Genomic DNA, 18,396 nt, shown 5'->3' with positions numbered 1-18,396 from the left:
TGTGTGTCCAGTAAACACTCCTCAGTAAGCACTCATTGTAAGGCCTTGGGAACTTCTGGGAAAGGCCCTTGGTTGGTGGGAAAGGGCCACTGGGGCCAGTGCTGCCTCCTTTCCTGGTACCTGCCTCCACTTCGGGCAGGGCAGACGGCTGCCCCGGGGTGTGGTAAGACTGTCCAGGGAGGGATGACACCACTCTGGTTTATCCTCTTCCACTTGGACAAATCTGTCCAGGTCAGTCAACTTACCAGATAAGGTGATTTAATTAAATCCTGATGGGCCAGGTAGACGTGAGCTGGTACACCATCTGAGGCAGTGACTTGTGAGTGTTGAAATGCTTCCTACCAATAAACAGCACCTGTTTATTGGTACACCCAATACCAATGTACATTGGTGTATTGTCTTCCGGGACACCCCTGCTGCTCCCTAAGACCCTGGGCTCCAGCACCTCTGGGGTCCATGACTGGCGCAGAGGCCGTGTGCAGCCTGCTGAAGACGGGAAGCCTCAGCCCCGTCTTTGGTGGTGGCCAAGGCCCCTGGGTCAGGCAGGGGGCGCATCCTTACCCACAATCATGCCAACCTCACACCGGCGGTCTTCATAGTAGCAGGAGATCATCGTGGCCACAGTGTCGTTCACCATCGCCACCACGTCCATCTCAAAGTCCTGCCAAGAGGCATAGAGGCAGTGGTGATGGGGCTGGCGGGGTTCTCAGCCTGCTCCAGGCCAGTCCAGCCAGGTGCAGAAGGCAGAGACCCCTTCCTGGGGGGATGCCCAGAAAGCCCTCCCTGGCTTCCCCGCAGGAGGGGAGGGGGAGGGGGCCCAGGGTAGGGGCAGGTGCAGATGCTACTCACCCCTCTCCGTTTGATGGCATCTCGCAGGAGCCCCACGATGTTGTTCCCTTCTGCTCCTGAGGCCTTGAAGCCCTTGGTCCAGTTGAGAAGGATGCCCTGGGGGGAGAGGGGGGCCTCAGTGGCTGCTGGATGCTGGGGGCAGGCGTGAAGGGACGGGAGCTAACTCGGACCACAAGGATGTGTACCCACTTTATAATTAACCTTTCTTTTAAATTAATTTATTCATTTTTATTTATTTATCCGGCTGCACCAGGTCTTGGTTGCAGCATGTGGAATCTTCGTTGTGGCACGCGGGATCCTTAGTTGCGGCATGCGAACTCTTAGTTGTGGCATGTGGGATCTAGTTCCCTGACCAGGGATTGAACCCGGGCCCCCTGCATTGGGAGCGCAGAGTCTTAGCCACTGGACCACCAGGGAAGTCCCTGTGCACCCACTTTAAAGCTGAGGAAACTGAGGCTCAAAGCAGCCGTATAAGTTCAAGAAGTGTTGGAGGTAATTTTCTACCAATATCTCATATTTCTGCAGGGCTGGGTCCCAGCCAATTTAAGAATGCTTGTGTAGTTAAGCCCAGGGTCGTCATCCCAGAGTGAGGATGAGGTCCAGAGGGGTGCAGCCAGAAGAAGATCGGGGCTCCTCTCCTGTGTGCACCCTCTGCGTGTGAAGGTCCCACCTGGCCCTCAGTGCCCAGCGGGGACTGGGGCTTGGAAAAGCAATGTGAGACGTTGCTCCTGCTACTGCTTCCGCCAGGAGTACTGACCCGGCTTTCTCTCTGACCCAGAGGCCCTGTGTGTTATGTATAACTGTGCGTATGTTTGGATAATTTACACACACATGTATATATGTATGTATAATCAATGCGTGTGGGTGTGTATGTATCGTTGACCTGTGAATGTGTATATATGTACGACTGACATGCGCATACATGCATACATGCATGCATGTATACTTGACGTGTAAATGTGCATGTGTAATTTACACGTTTATATGTATGTATACTCGATATGTATAATTTACATGTATATATGTATGTATGACTGGCATGTGTAGATATATATGAATATATAACTGGCCTGTGTATATATATGTATGTATAATTTATATATGCATAAAAATATGTATGTACAATTTATGTGTTTATATGTACGTATAATCGACATGAGTGCATGCGTGTGTACAATTTAAATATGTGAAGTGCACACATTTATGTGTACAATTCACATGTATAATTTATGTGCATACATACGTATAATTTACACGTCTATGTGAGCATGCATAACTGGTGTGTGTGTGTGTGTGTGTGCGTGTAACTGTGACAGGCTAACTTGCCAGCTGGAAGGCAGGGTAGACCCTCAGCCCCGGCACGTTGCCACCTCTGCCACAGGCAGCGGTACAGCATAGAGGTGACACACAGGTGTGTTGGAGCCTGTTTGCCTGAGTTTGAGCCGCAGCACCGCCACTTCCCACCATGGGCAAGTTGCTACACCTCAGTTTCCTAACCTGTAATGGGGGTGATACGCACGCCTCATAGGGTTGTGGGAGGCAAACAGTAAGAATCAGCTAATACGATCATTTCCCAGAGTCTCACGAGAGGTAAGTGATGGAGGCAGTTTGAATCCAAGGCTCTTTCCCAACAATGGGAGCTGCATTCGAAGGCAGCGCAGGGCAGAGTTCATGGGTGCCTTTCTCTGGGGTGTCTGTCCGTCCATCCGCCCACCTCCCCCCCCACCCACGCTACACCTGTTCCCACCTTGTCGATGTCTTCGTGTCTCACAGGAAAGGAGAAGGTGAAGCCCAAGGGCAGCTTCTTGTGCTTCATCTGATGCTTGTCCAGGAAGTCGGAGATGCACTCAGAGATGTAGTCAAAGAGCTGCAGGATGCACACCGAGGAGGCCATCAGCGGCAGCGGCGAGCCTCCTGCCGAGGCGCTCCTCAGCCCTTGCTGAGCCACAGGGCCCCAGGAGAGCGTGGCCTCACACTGCTTGTCGGGACTCAGGCCCTGAGCCCCGCTCCATGCCACAGTCCCGCTGACAGCAGCCCTCGGGACAGGGCAACGCCAGGACGACGGGGTTGGTCCCTAGCCCAGCTGCGCTCTGTTAGCCTGGCCCTCCCGGCTGGACCCAGTGGAGTCCGGTCTCAGGCTCTGGGCAGAGGCACATCCCTGGCGATAACTACTATTTCTGACTCCAGCATAGAGTACTCTTTGTTGCCTCCAAGTGTTCGGGCCACCCCAGCCCTGGGCTGCGAGGACCAGCTGCCACCCCATTCACAAAGGCCTGTCCACAGACCTGGGCGTTACAGAGTGCCCTGCTGATTGACCAAGCTCCCTGGTGGGCGCCAGCGTTGCTCCACACCCAGACCCACGGCATGCGGGGCTGCGGCAAGGACCAGGCGGCCGCTGGCCTCCTACCTTGAAGCCCTGCCCCTCGCGGGGATTGGCTCTGGCTGCTCCCCACCTCCGCCCGGGGCTCATCCTACTTCTGTGGTCCTTCCCGAGTCCTCCCCGTGGTCAGATATTAGAATCGCAGTCATGCCACTTGGCATCCATGCCGGTGGAGGGTGAGGGCGACACGTGGGGTGGAGATAGAACGATGGGCTGCGAGCCTGTTGGACCAGTGTGCTCTCTTGGCTGCCCTGCCTTGTTCCAGATCTTTCTGGGAAATTGGGCAGGGGTGCGACCTTCCGGGGCCGCACCCAGTGGCCGTCCACCTAAGCCTCTCAGCTCCCTCCTCCTCCTGCAGCAGGGTCCCCTGAGGCTGGGCCCACAGCTCTGCCTGCCCCTGGTAGACAGGTGGGCCCTCCCACCAGGACTAGCCATGCTCCGAGATCCTGGGTGGTCCTGACCGAGGTCCCTGGCCCCCCAAGCCCTAGCCCGAGCTGCTCACCATCTCAGCAGTGCCCGTCATGGCGTCCTCGGGGATGGAGTACATCTGGTGCTTGGTTTTCACACTCCACTGTCCCTCCTCCCCTTCCCCCACCTTCACAAGCATCACCCTGAAGTTGGTGCCGCCCAGGTCCAGGGAGAGGAAATCCCCGACTTCTGCAGCCACAGAGAGAAGTACATCAGTCTCATGGGCACCGCCGGGCAGGAGCCCCCAAGACTGGGAGAGGAGGAGGGGAAGGCATGGTGGGGGGACCAGAAGAGCTGGACGAGGGGACCCCGATGCCAGACATCTGGGGGACCCCAGGATAAACTGTGGAAAGGGCAAAGGTGAACTGGGGAAGGCAGCAGGAATCCCTTGTCTTGGGCTGAAGTCGCCCCCAGCCCAGGGCCTACCTGAAGACCTAGGAAAATGGCCCAGACTCAGGATTGGGCTGGGAGTCCCCCAAATGACTGTGGGAAACCAGTTTCTCATTGTGAGATGAAGAGAGCCAGTTTCCTGAGGCCAGAGTGAGCCTGAAGGCCCCAGGGCTGGGCCAGCGGAACAGAGGGTGAGACCTGGCTGGTCTCTGGGGCACAGCATTTTGGGGAGCTGACTCGGGGCTGCTGGGGACAGTCAGGTCTGTTAGGAAGGGCCTGGGGCACTTCTCCCTGCTGGGGCCAGGGGACAGCTGCCTCTGGATGAGGACCTGATGGTTCCCATGTGAGTCCCATCCCTGCCCCACCCTGGAACGCGGTACCTGAGCCTTCCGGGGTAGAGCACACGTAGGTGGGCAGCATCTTCACACTGGCCTCCTCGTGTGTCTCCAGCCTCAGGCCTCGGTCCATCTCCTTCTGCATCCGCCTCATCACCTTCTTCAAGTCCTCATCCTGCAGCTGGAACTCCGCCAGGATCTGTTCCACCTGCACAGGGAGGGAGATGGGGAACAGCTGGGCGGACGAGGGGCTGTGCAGTACGGGGAAGGGGGACCACAGAGTGTGTGTTTCCCCCGCACACCGACGGTCTCCTTTTGCCTGTTCCACCTGCACAGGGAGGGAGATGGGGAACAGCTGGGCGGACGAGGGGCTGTGCAGTACGGGGAAGGGGGACCACAGAGTGTGTGTTTCCCCCGCACACCGACGGTCTCCTTTTGCCCCCTGACCCTGGGTCCAGGATGGCCCATCATTTCAAACTACCACAGTTACAACCAGTTGAAAAATTAAGACAGCAAGTTCCAACGCCAGTTTCCAAACAAATGCAGCTTGGGACGTGTTGGAGGGTGAGGGGCAGAGGGCAGACATGGCACCTCCCTTTGTACCCCTGATCCAGGCCAGGGGAGGAGGGAGGCGCTAACCAGGAGAGTGAGTGAGACACGGGCTGGAGGAGCCCACATGGAGGGCGATGGGCAGCTGGTGTTACTGTCTAAAAGATCCGATCATTATACCTCTAGGAATCTACGCTAAGGGAGTTAGTGGGCCAGTGCGTACACATGTTCATAAGTGATGGTCAAGACACACTACTTAGAGGTGAAAGTTAGTTAGAGGTGTCTGGTGGACTAAAGCATGGCAGTCCATAGCCTGGAAGGTGCTGAGGCCCTCAGAGGGAGGAGAGGTCCCTATACATTGACAGGAGGGAGGCTGGTACACAAAGCTCAGATTCAGTTCCGCCATTCCCGTGAGTGTGGACGGCCTGGGTTGGGTTCTCCTCCCGCGCCCTCTGGGGGAGTGGCTGCTTGCTCATCCCTTCATGGTGGCATGACATGGGGCTTAAACACCGTGCCCATGCCCACTAGTGCCCCGGAAGCAGGGACCCTGCCCTGACCTCGCGTGTGGACCGTGGTGTGGCTGCCCTTTCCCCTTTGCACAACAGCACGTGTTCATGGAGAGAAGACCACTTTGATTCCCTACATATTTGGACCAACAAGGAAAGGGAGGCTGCTCGAATAAAAGCCGTGGGTCCACTCTTCAGAAAACTCCTACTCTCTCGCTGGCGGTTCTCCACGTAAGCTCGGGGGGTGGAGATGCTCTGAATTCCAATCAGGAGACAACAGAGCTGCTTGCCCCTTCTTCCTCAGTTTTTAGAGCCCACATTTTGTTGGGGGCCTGGGGAGCTATCACTTCAAAGGAAGACAGCCCCTTCCTAGGCCCAGGGGACAGCCCGTGACTGGGCTAAGCCAAGCCCAGCTATCTTATCCCCTTTTGCTGGTGACTTGGTTTAGAGATGGGCATGTGGCCCAGTTCTGGCCAGTGTCAGGTGAAGGGAAGCCTGATTTTAGCAGGAGGGGGGCCTTCTGGGAAGGTCAGTGCGCCTCTAACTTTGTGAACATAGCTGTATGAGGGTGTGTTGACCAGCACTGCAGCAGCTATCCCGAACCACGAGGAGACAAGGCTGAAGAGAAAAGGCTGTTAGCATATTATAGATGGCAGAGAAGAGAGACAGAGTGAGCCCAGCCCTGATGACATCACTGATGTGCTGAGCCAACCCTGGACCCACCCACCTCCAAGTGCCGGTTGTGGGAATAGATACTAATCACTTAAGGCCACAGTCAGTCAGGTCTTTAGTTTCCTGCAGCCCAAAGCATTCCTAATGCATACAGATCCTTACTTAGGAGCGAATTCGCTTACCAAGACCTCACACTTAGAATTTAAACCCAGGGAAGGTCACAAAGGGATGGGGCTGACAAAGTCTACGACAAGACACACAGAGTCAAACACCAGTATTTGCTAAGCCATTCTGCAGCTCTAGGGTGAGCTACAGCCCCAGATAGGGTGAGGGTACAGCCCACCCCAAGGCTGTCCCGGCAGGACATACCCCCGGAGAGGCCCTCACGCTCTGTGAAACAATCCAGGCCGTCCTCAGAGACCCATGCCTACAGCCTGGCCTCGTCTCTGTTTCTTTCACACACTTTCAAGTAAAATGCGCCAGGAAGGAACAGCAACATTAACATTTGCTGAATCCTTCCAATATGCCAGGCTCTGAGGTTAGTGCACTATACAAGCTGCCTTTCATCCTTGACACAGCTCGGGGGTGGGGCTGGCATCCGCTCATCTTCTAGATGCAGCCACTTGCAGCCAGCACAGAGTGAGGCCAGCACCCAAAGCCATGCTGTCAGAAGTCCTCAAGAGGCTGCCCGGCATCTCTCCCAAAACAGAACTGTAAGACATCACGGCTCTTAACAAAAGCGATACTGATCCTGCAGAGGTCCAGCCCGCAGGCCCCACTGGGCTCCATCCCCTCCCTCTCCGTCACGGCAGCCCAGCCAGTGGCCTCAAGCCTGGACTCATGAGGGGCTGTGACCCAATGGCTTCACCCTCTGTGTCCAGGCCCATGTGGGCAGAGTTTGGGAAGGGTGCTGGAAGGTTCCATGGCTGCAGTCCAACACTCCAGGCGGCCACAGGCTCACACGGGCCTCCAGAAACCCTCCCTGTGGCCGTGGGGAGCGTCCTCCATGGTGGGTGCGAGCCCCTTTCTCGGGTGCATTGGGGCCTGCAGACACCACAGTTAGCCTGCAACCCTAAGAGGAGGCACTCCGACCTTACCCCCAAGACTGCGTGTCTAGGCGGACGCCAGTTGGGTTCAAGTCACGGGGCAGAGGCCTGCCTCACAGACCCCGTGGAAACATCCCCAGAAGCAGGCACTGTGCACCAGGCCCCGTTTGGGGCATCCCCAGTTCTCCCTTACGCTTACTCCCCCTGGAACCCAAGCATTTTATTATCTCCACTTCCTTTCCAAGGCCACAGATCTAGATACTCAGAGCTGGCTTTGAACCCAGGTGCTGGCTCTGAGCCCACCTCCCCTCCCTACCCCGCTGGGCTGCCCAGCCCTTCCCTGAGCGCAGGCTGGGTGTCCGTGCAAGCTGGCTTAAAGGTCTTGCCGAGCAGCCTAGGAACTGCGGGGTGCTGCTTGAGGAACCCCAAGAAGCCACCTGTTCCCCCCCAAGTCACAGAAGAACAAAGCACAGACAGAGCCTGCCCCCATAGCTGCACCCCTGCCTGCTTACCGGGAGGTCACAGGACACAGCATCAGGGCTCACGGCTGCACCCAAACATGGTGGGAGGGGGTCTCGTGCCTGAGCAGCTCTCTTACTCTCCAGGCAGGGCCACTGCCACCATCTGACAGTGCCACAGCCCCCCAGGACTCCGGCTTCTGGTGCCCCGGCCCGGGGCTTTGCAGGAGAAGAGCCAGACTGCCCAGTGCCCTCTGGCTCTCCGGGGTCCTCCCATCCTGGCCCTCCTGGGATTCTCCAGGAGGGTCTGAAGCTGGCGGGTTGGGGACACACTTCCCCAGGAGTGTGCGGCAACTGGCCCAGGGTCACCCACTGTGTGTACACAGCCATCCCATGGCTGCAGCTGGACCCACGCAGGGCTCATACTGCCCTCCAGGACACTGGGATGGGTTCTGGAGCCCACAGGGCACCCAGCGTTTGCCCAGGGGCCCCATGCCTTGGCCCTCTGGGGCCCGTCCACTGCTGTGCAGGTGTGGGAAGCCCTCTCAGACCTTCCCCTGTCCCCTCATCTGTCAAATACAAGCCCCACAGGATGTCCTGCCATCTTTCCTGAGCCCTTGGGGCAGGGTCCCAAAACACTGACTGTGGCATAAATGGGGCAGGTGTCCCCAGCCGAGCCCCACCAGCCCCCGTTATCCCTGCCCAACCAGCTTGGCCCCTCCCACTTTGCTTCCAACCTGCACAGCCCATGGCCTTGTCCAGACCCGTGTCCTTAAGGACTGTCCTCATACTGATGGCTGAGCGCTAGGAGGGGACGTTCTGCAGACTGAGAAGGGGTGGGTTGGGCTGGGGAAATCCGCCTGGTCTCTGCAGGCACGTTGGCGTGTCTGTTAGCCAAGGGGAGATGGATGCCAAGTAGCAGTTGAATAGTGAGGCCAGAGCACAGGGGACAGCCTAGCACTGTCAGCCCCAGGAACAAGTCCCCTAGAAGACGCCGTCCCTGGAGACCCCTCCTGGAGAGGCTGGACAGTGGGTATTGGGAGGGACCAGCTGCCTCTTAGCCTCCACACCTCTGTGCCTCCTTCCAAGGGGTCCAGAGCTCCCCCTAACCTCCACTCTACCAAACCACTTGCCCTACCCACACAGGAAGAACCTGCCCCAGCCATGGCCCTGGGGACCACTTGCCCTGGCTTTGGGGTGACCCTTACCAGATTCAAAGCTGTCTGGACCCAGCTCCTTGTGGCCTCCATCGCCATCTCTCTGAGGCACCAAAAGGTAGGTTTGCGGGGAGGTAGAGACACTCCTGTCTGAGGCGCAGGGCTGGGCTGCAGGCCAGGAGTCTGAGGCCCACCTGTGCAGGCGCGGAGCCGCCTAGCCGGGGAGTTGCCCGCGCAGGCCGCCCAGGGCTTCTGCAGAGAGCATTCAGCAGCTGGCTGTTGAAATACCCAGCCTACCGCCACCGGGTCAGACAGGGCCAAAAGGGCAGACGAGGCCTGCCTGGAGTGAGGGGTGATAAGGGCCACGAGGGGAGGGCTGTGGGGTGGTGCCCCATGCCTTCAGCCCACCGGGGTGGGGATTCATTGCCCAGAGTTTCTGCGGAGGGGGCAGAACCGTTCTATATGCGCTCCAGTCCTTGGATGTGCCAGGGCGGCAGTCATCACGCTGCTCAGGTCAGGAAAGCACGTTGCAGAGCCGGGCAGACAGGGCGGGGCTGCTGAGGGGCTGGCCCCATGCAGGTCAAAGGGTCTGGGCTTGGTCTTGGACCACGGGGATCCCTGGCTAATTTTCACCTGGGGCCTGTCCTGTACTTGGGAGGGGAGACAGGCTGGTGGCTGGGAGGCCAGGCCTGAGGCCCTGAGCAAGGCAGGCTCCTCGTGAAGCAGGGCTGCAGAGGGCAGGGACCTCCTGGGCCGCTCCTCTCCTGAGCCCTCAGAGCCCTGCCGTGTGGCCAGTCAGGATTGGTTGGCAGGATTGGTTAAGGGTGGGGGGTGGGGTTGGACGAAAGACCTCGGTTGGGTCATTGAGAGCCAGGCTCAGGCCCTGGGCAGAGGCGGGACTGGAGGGTGGGGGTGAGGGATTGTGGTAGGTGGGGCCAGGAGGTGGGGTGGGGAGGGGAGGGGTGGGGAAGTGAGGGGGAGCAGATGGAGGTGGGCACCACCCTGATGACTGGTCCCACCCCCACCCAGGGCCATCTGCCCCCACCAAGTAGAAAATGCTTGTTTTCATCAAGGGTCTTCAACTGTAAATAGTCAAAACCTGCCTCAAAAGGCCGGGAAGGTCATCCTTGGGTTTTGGGTCTGCAAAATCCAGGCCAGAGGTCGCTCTGAGAGCCACCCCCCTTCCCCACTCCCAGCTCCCTGCCCAGGAGTGAACCCGTCCTGCCTGGACCTGCCAGAAGCTGCCAAGCCCTGCTAAAACCAGCAAGAGCTCAGGAGTGGGCGGGGTTGGGGAGCGGTAGCCTGACAGGATGCCAGGCTCTCCTGCCAATGGCCAGTGTGGTCATCCCTGAGGAAGCCCTTGACATGATTGATCCCCTTCCCAAAATAGAGCCCCAAGGGCTTCACCAAACCCACATGTGACAGATCACTGTCCCCCCAGCCCCTGGCTCTGAGCCACTGTTTGCACAGGGTGGGCAGGGCTCACCCCTGGGTTTGGAGTTGGGGGCCTTCTGCACAAGCCAGGCCAAGAAGCAGCTGCTCTTCTCTTGGTCCAGGCACATAGCACCTGAGAAGACGATCAAAATCCTCCAGCTCTCCTCTGGGAAGTGGGAGAGGACAGGGCTGGGCAGAGATCAGTGGGGCCCTTTCTTGTTTGCTGGACTTCCAGTGTCCTCTCTGGCTTGCACTTTGACCAGCAAGCACCGCTCACCAGAGCCCTTTCCTGGGGCCGCCTCCTTGCATTTCCCAGCACCTGTGAGGGCAGGAAGGAAGGCGTCCAACAGCCCCACTTCCCCATACTAGTTAATCCTCCGGAGCCAGACTCTCGTGCATCACGCCAGCTCTCCTGTGCTCCCACCACAAGAGCATGCCAGCTCTCCTGTGCTCCTACCACAAGAGGTGTGCCCTGTCTCACCGCTTCCTGTTTAGGTGAGGGAGTGACCCCAGAGGGTCAACACTGGGCTGGGGTCAAGGATCCCTGCAGCAAGGGATAGACCTGTCCAGAGAAGAGGGGCCAGGAGAGGGAGGGCCTCAGAGACAATGGCTCCAGAGGGATGCCCGGGACATAATTAGAGTCTTCAATATCTCAAGGGTTGTCCTGAGGAGGTTGAATGAATGTGGTTTCTGCTTAGACTTTCCCCCCCAAAACACCCAGAACTGCACAACAATGGGCTAGGACGTCTCAGCAGATAGTGAGCTCCCGACTTAATAGGGAGAGAGAGACGTGGGGCATCTGAGAGCAGGACCAGAGGGACTTTTCTCTATGTCCCAGTTGGTACCCTCATCTCTCAGTTGCTCAAGGAGCTGACTGACAGGCATGATTTAGTTTTCTTTGTAATTTATCTCTAGGAAATAATCTGACAAATTCGGAGATGGATATTCCAGGTTACTCTTTCTAGGATCCAAAAATGGGACATAATCCTCACACCCAACCTTAGGAAATTGTCTAAATAAATTATGCTACATTTATACGCAGTCATTTATAATGGTAAGATTGGTCTGCCTCTGTTGGCATGGAAAGATGTTCATGACATCCTGTTTAAAGAGAATGTGGTGGCTACCCTCCAAGAGGGCCTCCAACGAGCCCCATGTCTTGCATTCAACCCCCCGGGTAAGCTCCATCCATGCTGAATAGGTCTGGCCTAGGTTACTAATAAGCTATTGCAGAAATGACAGAGTGTGACTTGTGAGGCTAGGCTATCAAAGACATTGAGGCTTCTGCTTTTCTCTCTATTGGATTCTTTACTCTGGGGGAAGCCAGCACCAGATCATGAGGACATTCAGGTTCTATTGGGAGGTCCACTGAGAAAAACTGAGACCTCCTGACAACGGGCATCTCCAACTTGCCAGGCATGTGAGCGAGCCACCTCGGGAGCAGATGCAACCATCGAGCCTTCGGGTGATGCCACCCCAGGCAACATTTTGGCTAAAACCTCAGGAGAGACACCGAGCCAGAACACCCTAGCTGAGCCACTCCTAGACTCCTGACCCACAGAGCCACTGTGAGATAATAAAGGTTTGTTTTTTCAAGCTACTAAATTTCCAAGTAGTTTTTTTTTTTTTTTTTTTTTTTTTGCGGTACGCGGGTCTCTCACTGTTGTGGCCTCTCCCGCTGCGGAGCACAGGCTCCAGACGCGCAGCCCCAGTGGCCATGGCTCACGGGCCCAGCCGCTCCGCGGCATGTGGGATCTTCCCGGACCGGGGCACGAACCCGTGTCCCCTGCATCGGCAGGCGGACTCTCAACCACTGTGCCACCAGGGAAGCCCCAAGTCGTTTTTTTACATAGCAATAGAAGACAAATAGAGAGGAAAAAGAGTTATAAAATATAGCGTGATTCGTTTTTGTCATGTATGTGTATATTATATGTAATATACACATGGGAGGAAATACAGAAAAATGGTAATAGTAGTTATCTTGATAATGGAAATATGAGTGACTTAATTTTCCTCTTTGCTTATCTGTATGTCCTAAGTTTTTCTGCAATGAATGTGTATTAATGGAGTACTGTTTTAAAATCAGGTTAAAGAATAAAAAGGTTGGGCCTTATCTGCTATTTTTGCACAGAGACTCTGATGCCCAGACTCTGAAGGATGCAGGCTCAGAGTTAAATGTGTCAAATTGCTGGTCCCCATATTCCAGTGGGAAAGAGAGTGGAGCTGGGAGCTGGAGAGCCCAGCATGCCAGCCCCTCCCCAATGGCCTGACGGCCCTCGGCACCAGCTGGGCAACAGTGTGGGCACTCCCTGACCTGAAGCAATGGGGCCTGGAGGTCAGCATGGTGTTGCATGTGTTTGCCTACAGCAGGGTTGACTGGAGACTCGCTGTGCCCTTGTGTAAGGGCAGGCCAGGGGCCTGGTGGTGAGAGGGTGTCAGGCAATGTGGCCACGTCAGGGACAGAGGCAACGGAGAGAGGAGACAAGAGACCGCAGAGTGGGCTGGGGTCGTGATAACCACAGCTGGTGAGTACCCAGTGGCTTCCACGTGCTGGCTGCTGTGCTAGATGCTTATGTGGATCACAACTGGCCTGCAAGCCCAGGGCAGTCATTTTAAATGTGGGGAAACTGAGGCCCGTGGGAGTTAAGGGAGTTCCAAGATACCACAGCCATTAGTGACTTGGCCAGGATTTGCCTACAGCCCAGCCTGACTCCAGGTGTACTGGAAGATTAGTCTTCCTGACTAGAGGGGGAGGGCTCCTTCAGGGCCAAGCACATGCTGAGGGTCCGGAAACAGCCTCTGGAGCTGCTTCCATGCTGGAGATGTTCAGAGACCTCAGCGTCAGCTGGTGGGGATGGGGACAGCAGCTGCCGCCAAGGTCTGCATTGCATGGTGCTTGCCTCTGAGAGCAGGTGGGCCTGGGGACAGCAGCTGCCGCCAAGGTCTGCATTGCATGGTGCTTGCCTCTGACAGCAGGTGGGCCTGGAGGCCTGGGGCCAGGTTTCAGGGGGACAGCTAAAGGCTGTGGCCATGGGAGGGGTAGGGGAAGAGGGTGGGTGAGGAACAGGGAGTGTCCTGCACATTGGTTGGGGAGGGGGAGGCAGGCTGTGGGATCATCCAGGACCCCTGCAAGGAAGGCAGGATAACGCTGGGGTGACACAGGAACACGAGGTCACCAGCCTGAGTCTGAAAACTGCAGTTCACTGGCCGTAGGACTTGGGCAAGTCCCTTAGTTTCTGGGCCTCAGCTTCCTCACCAGTAAAGTGGAGGTAATGACTTACCTACCTCACAGGGCTATTGAGGAGATTCAATGCAATAATGTAGATAAGACTCTTGGCAATACAAGTTGTTCAATAATTTGTAGTTATTTTTACTACCAAAGGATGATTTAGCCCCTGGGTCAGAGTTTAGAATACAGGCCGTCCAAAGCTCTAGATCTATAGCAGGTCCTAATCCAAACCCCCACCCCCATGCCTGCTGATTATTTTGGTGTTCTAAGGAGACAGACAGGTGGCACAGCCTCTTGGATGCCACTCCCACAGTAAATCAATGAAGCTTACTGTCTGGAAAGAGGATGCCGTCACAGAAAACGGTGGAGCAGGAAGTTTCAGAGATGAGTCCCTCCACCAAAACAACCACTACACTAGAAAAAAATGATCAAAATAAACCTGATTGGACACTTATAGCAACCAGGGGAGTGCTTGATGAAACGAGAGTTTGCTGATGGCTTGTGAGTAGTGGACACAAACCAGCTACCAGCCCCATTCCCCACCATGGCCATGGGAATGGCACCCGTGTTCCTTGGGCAGTCAGGACCTTGGGCTGTGTATTTTGGTTGATCTGGTGGTTCCCTGGAGGCTCAGTACAGAGCTTGCCTTTGTTTCATCCTCCTCAGGCTGCAGCAGCCTCCCTGGTGGCATTTAGCAGAAGAGTTAAAGAGACATACATAACAGTTTAAATTTTTTGTATTGTTTTGTTTTTTGGATCCAGACATTTAAGGATTTCTCTGTCAGGTCACAGGCTGACTGCAGAGAAATCAGAACAGAAACTTCAGTGAACATATACAAAAAGAAATACAGATTTTGCCCAAAAAAAAAAAAAAAAGTAGTTTGGATAAGCCACTATACAAATGAACAACTGCAGTCCTCAACAAGCAACAAAACCAATCTTTACAGAGGGGGAGAATCTGACTTCCAGAGTTACCACAATATAGTACTCAACAAAAAATTAGAAAGCATCCAAAGAAACAGGAAAATACGGCTCATTCACAGGAAAAAAATAAATAAATAGAAACTATCCCTGAGAAAACCTGAACACTGGAATTTACTAGTCAAACACATTAAATCAACACTGGAATTACCAGTCAAAAAACTTAAGTGAAACATGCTCAATGAGCTAAAGGAAACCATGGATAAAGAACTAAAGGAAATTAGAAGAACAATGTATGAAAAAACAGGGAATGACAATTCCCTAGAATTTAACTTATAGAAAGGAACCAAATAGAAACTCTGGAGCTGAAAAGTACAATAGCTAAAATGAAAAAAAAAAAAAAAAAGAAAAAAGAAAATGCTAGAGGGCTGTTTTGAGCAGGCAGAAGAAAGAGTCAGTGAACAAGAAGAGGAGGTAGTTGAACTTATCCAATCTGCCTAGCAGAAAAAAGAATGAAGTAAAATAAGCAGAACCTGACAGACCTGTGGGACACCATAAAGCATTCCAACGTAAGAATTGTAGGAGTTCCACGACGAGAAAAGAGATGGAAGGAGGCAGAAAAAGTATTTGAAGAAATAACGGCTTAACAATTTCCTAAAGTATTTAAAGTATTTTCCCCAACGCATTAAAAATAGGCACTAAAAAATATACTTGTATGCAAATCTTCATAGTAGCATTATTCAGTAGCCAAAAGGTAGGAACAATCTAACTTTCCATTAACAGATGAATGGATGAAAGAAAAGTATTATTAAATATACTGGGATATTATTCAGCCATAAAAAGGAATGAAGTTCTGACACACTACAACATGGATGGATGTTGAAAACATTATGCTAAGTGAAATAAGCCAGACACAAAATGATAAATATTGTATGATTCTGTTTACATAAAATATCAAAATAGGGGCTTCCCTGGTGGCGCAGTGGTTGAGAGTCCGCCTGCCGATGCAGGGGACACGGGTTCGTGCCCCGGTCTGGGAGGATCCCACATGCCGTGGAGCGGCTGGGCCCGTGAGCCATGGCCGCTGAGCCTGCGCGTCCGGAGCCTGTGCTCCGCAACGGGAGAGGCCACAGCAGTGAGAGGCCCGCGTACCACAAAAAAAAAAAAAAAAATCAAAATAGGCAAATTCATAGAGACAGAAAGTAGAATAGTTGCTACCTAGGGAATGGTGGGGAGGAATGGGGAGTTACTGAGTTTTCTGCCTGGGATGATGAAAAGGTTTTGGAAAAAGTGATGATAGTTGCAACAATATTGTGAACGTAATTATTGCCACTGAATTGTACACTTCAAAAGTGGTTAAAATGGCTAATTTAATGTTTTACATGTTTTGCCACAATAATAAAAGAGAGAATACTAACAAGCTCTTTATTTTTATGGTAAAAGCAAGTTTTTTACTGCCCCAAATGGAATCGCCACTCAATCACCCTTGCACCTTCGCTCATTCTTTCAACAATGTTTACCAGCAGGCGCCCTGCACACTACATGGATGTGATATGGCTTATGAATAGGGTGAGGGAAATCTACTTCTGGATTGCCCCAAACTGGACATAAGCCTGAAGAAGGTTTTGAGAAGGCCCGTTCAGTCATTTCTGTAAACAACAGGTCTCAGCCCTGTGGCAAAGACTAATTCTCACTGTGATCTGTTTTGGATGCCACTAAGAGGGGAATAGGGACTAAGAAGAAAGACAACATAAAAACCATGTCGAGGAGAGAGATTTTGGTTGTAGTTACTGCCACCATTTGTCTATTAGCAAATAGATGCGATGCCCTAATTTTTTGAGGAATTGTATCACTAACCCCCCCGTGAACTTGGCCTGAAAAAGCTTTTTCTTCTGCAGTACGCGGGCCTCTCACTGTTGTGGCCTCTCCCGTTGCGGAGCACAGGCTCCGGACGCGCAGGCTCAGCGGCCATGGCTCACGGGCCCAGCCGCTCCACGGCACGTGGGAGCTTCTCGGACCGGGGCACGAACCCGTGTCCCCTGCGTCGGCAGGCGGCCTCTCAACCACTGTGCCACCAGGGAAGCCCTGAAAAAGCTTTCGATTGCTTAAGCCACAAGATAATCCTTGGGCCCCCAAACTTTATCAGAAAGAAGTAGGCTGTGAAAGGGTATTACATCATAGAGGATAGTGGTCAAAGAAGAATCTCCCAAAGGGTGGGCCCTGGGGCTGCAGAGTCTCCCCCAGAGGGCAGAACTGGAGTCCTACGGAGGAACATGTCCCCACCAGGGCAAGGTCTTCCCAGTCCCTGCCTGGTGAGATTTCATCATCACTATGGATGTCACTTCTTTGTTTTCCATTCTTCCCCTTTCCCAACAGGAATTTGGATTGTGGACACTCTGCCCACTCCCCTGGTCCTGGAGGGAGGGAGGAAGGATGGATGGTGACTCATCTTTCCTTCCCAGATGATGGGACCGTGCTCAGCATTACTTGCACCTGGTGGAGATGCCTGCATCTCCCCCTGGATACAAGGACTGTGTGGGATCTTGGCTCATCACCTTTGGGGAGGGATGAATGTGAATTCTAAGTGTAAGAAGAAGGGTACCTGTGGACTGTGGTAGAGATTACCAGCTGTGGGCCAAAATCCATGTACTCTTTGCCCGCTGTGATAACAACGCCACGTGCATGGCTGGCCAGCCACTCTGTATTCTCAGCCTCTCTTGCTCTGAGATGTACCACCCTGTGGGAGCCTACCATTTCCTGGTCCAGGCTTTCAAACAGAGTGGCTTTTCTAGATTCTTTCTTACCTTTCTGCGGGCTTCATCACGCTGATGAGGAGGAAGCTTTAGGAGGCAGTGGAGACAAGAACTGTAAGATGCCTGGACTCCTAGATTACCATGTAGAGCACAACCTGTCAGCCAGCTCACACTTGCATTGACTATCATATGAGCCAGAAATACAATTTGGCTCTGTAGACCCATTTCCTGTTTTGGTGTTGGTTACAGCAATTAAGTTTGCCCTAATTAATACTCAGAATGATAGCACCAATGAGCAAAAATAGAGCTTGGGAGGGGACTGAATCACTCATTTATTTAACATTATTAAGCACCTAATTTGTGCTTAGTATGAGGTTATGAAAATGACTAGGTTTTAGTTCTCAAGGAGCTTCCAATCTAGCAGAAGGAACAAGGAAAATACAAGTACAGACTGATACTGGCAGAGCTACAGAGCCTTGGGGGAACATGAAGGAGGCTGATGGGGTTTTCTGGAGAATAGGGTTTCTCAGTACTGCTTCCTGCTGCCCTTAATGCATGAGTGGGAAGCGGCCAGCAGAGAAGAACATTCCAGATAGAGGGGCCAACAGGACAAAGTCAGAGGCATTTGGAGAAACACAGATACTTACAGTGGCTTGAAACAACATGCACAGAGGGCACACCCAGGAAATCAGATTGTTGCAAATGGCATTTGGGCTAAAGAGGTAATCTGAGTTGGGTTACAGATCCCTTTGAAATGCATAACCATGAGTGTACCGAAAATAAAAATGGGTAGAGGCTTCCCTGGTGGCGCAGTGGTTGAGAATCCGCCTGCCAATGCAGGGGACACAGGTTTGAGCCCTGGTCCGGGAAGATCCCACATGCCGCGGAGCAACTAAGCCCGTGTGCCACACCTACTGAGCCTGCACTCTAGAGCCCGCAAGCCTGCATGCCACAGCTACTGAAGGCCGCGCGCCTAGAGGCTGTGCTCCGTCCGTAACAAGAGAAGCCACCGCAATGAGAAGCCCGTGCACTGCAACGAAAAGTAGCCTGCACTCGCCGCCACTACAGAAAGCCCGCGTGCAGCAACTAAGACCCAACAATGAAGACACAGTGCAACCAAAAAAAAAAAAGTATAGGTAATAGCCAAAACAATACTCAAAGGAACATTCATGCCCTTAAAGGCACTCACAAAAAAATAAATGGAAAATCAATGAGCAAAGCATTCCTCTCAAGGTCTTAAAATCCCCAAC

The 18,396-nt window shown here is 53.7% G+C and overlaps 1 protein-coding gene across 2 annotated transcripts in view; it reads right to left on the bottom strand.

Moving 5' to 3' along the window:
• Positions 1–18,396, bottom strand: part of GCK (glucokinase) — a 48,386-nt gene that overhangs the window by 6,144 nt on the left and 23,846 nt on the right. The window contains exons 1-6 of one of the 2 annotated variants that reach the window (XM_065883847.1): positions 8,862–9,061; positions 4,468–4,630; positions 3,732–3,886; positions 2,597–2,716; positions 850–945; positions 562–661 (exon numbers count right to left, since the gene is read on the bottom strand). In XM_065883847.1, coding sequence (XP_065739919.1) covers positions 562–661; positions 850–945; positions 2,597–2,716; positions 3,732–3,886; positions 4,468–4,630; positions 8,862–8,909 — 682 coding nt within the window. In that variant the 5' untranslated portion in view covers positions 8,910–9,061. Of the gene's footprint in view, positions 1–561; positions 662–849; positions 946–2,596; positions 2,717–3,731; positions 3,887–4,467; positions 4,631–8,861; positions 9,062–18,396 lie in introns of those variants that run through there. The other variant, XM_065883849.1, reaches the window with a different exon arrangement.

The sequence above is a fragment of the Phocoena phocoena genome, chromosome 9, assembly GCF_963924675.1.
Source record: "Phocoena phocoena chromosome 9, mPhoPho1.1, whole genome shotgun sequence".
In the NCBI taxonomy this organism is placed as follows: Eukaryota; Metazoa; Chordata; class Mammalia; order Artiodactyla; family Phocoenidae; genus Phocoena; species Phocoena phocoena.
This window is presented reverse-complemented; position numbering and strand designations above follow the sequence as displayed.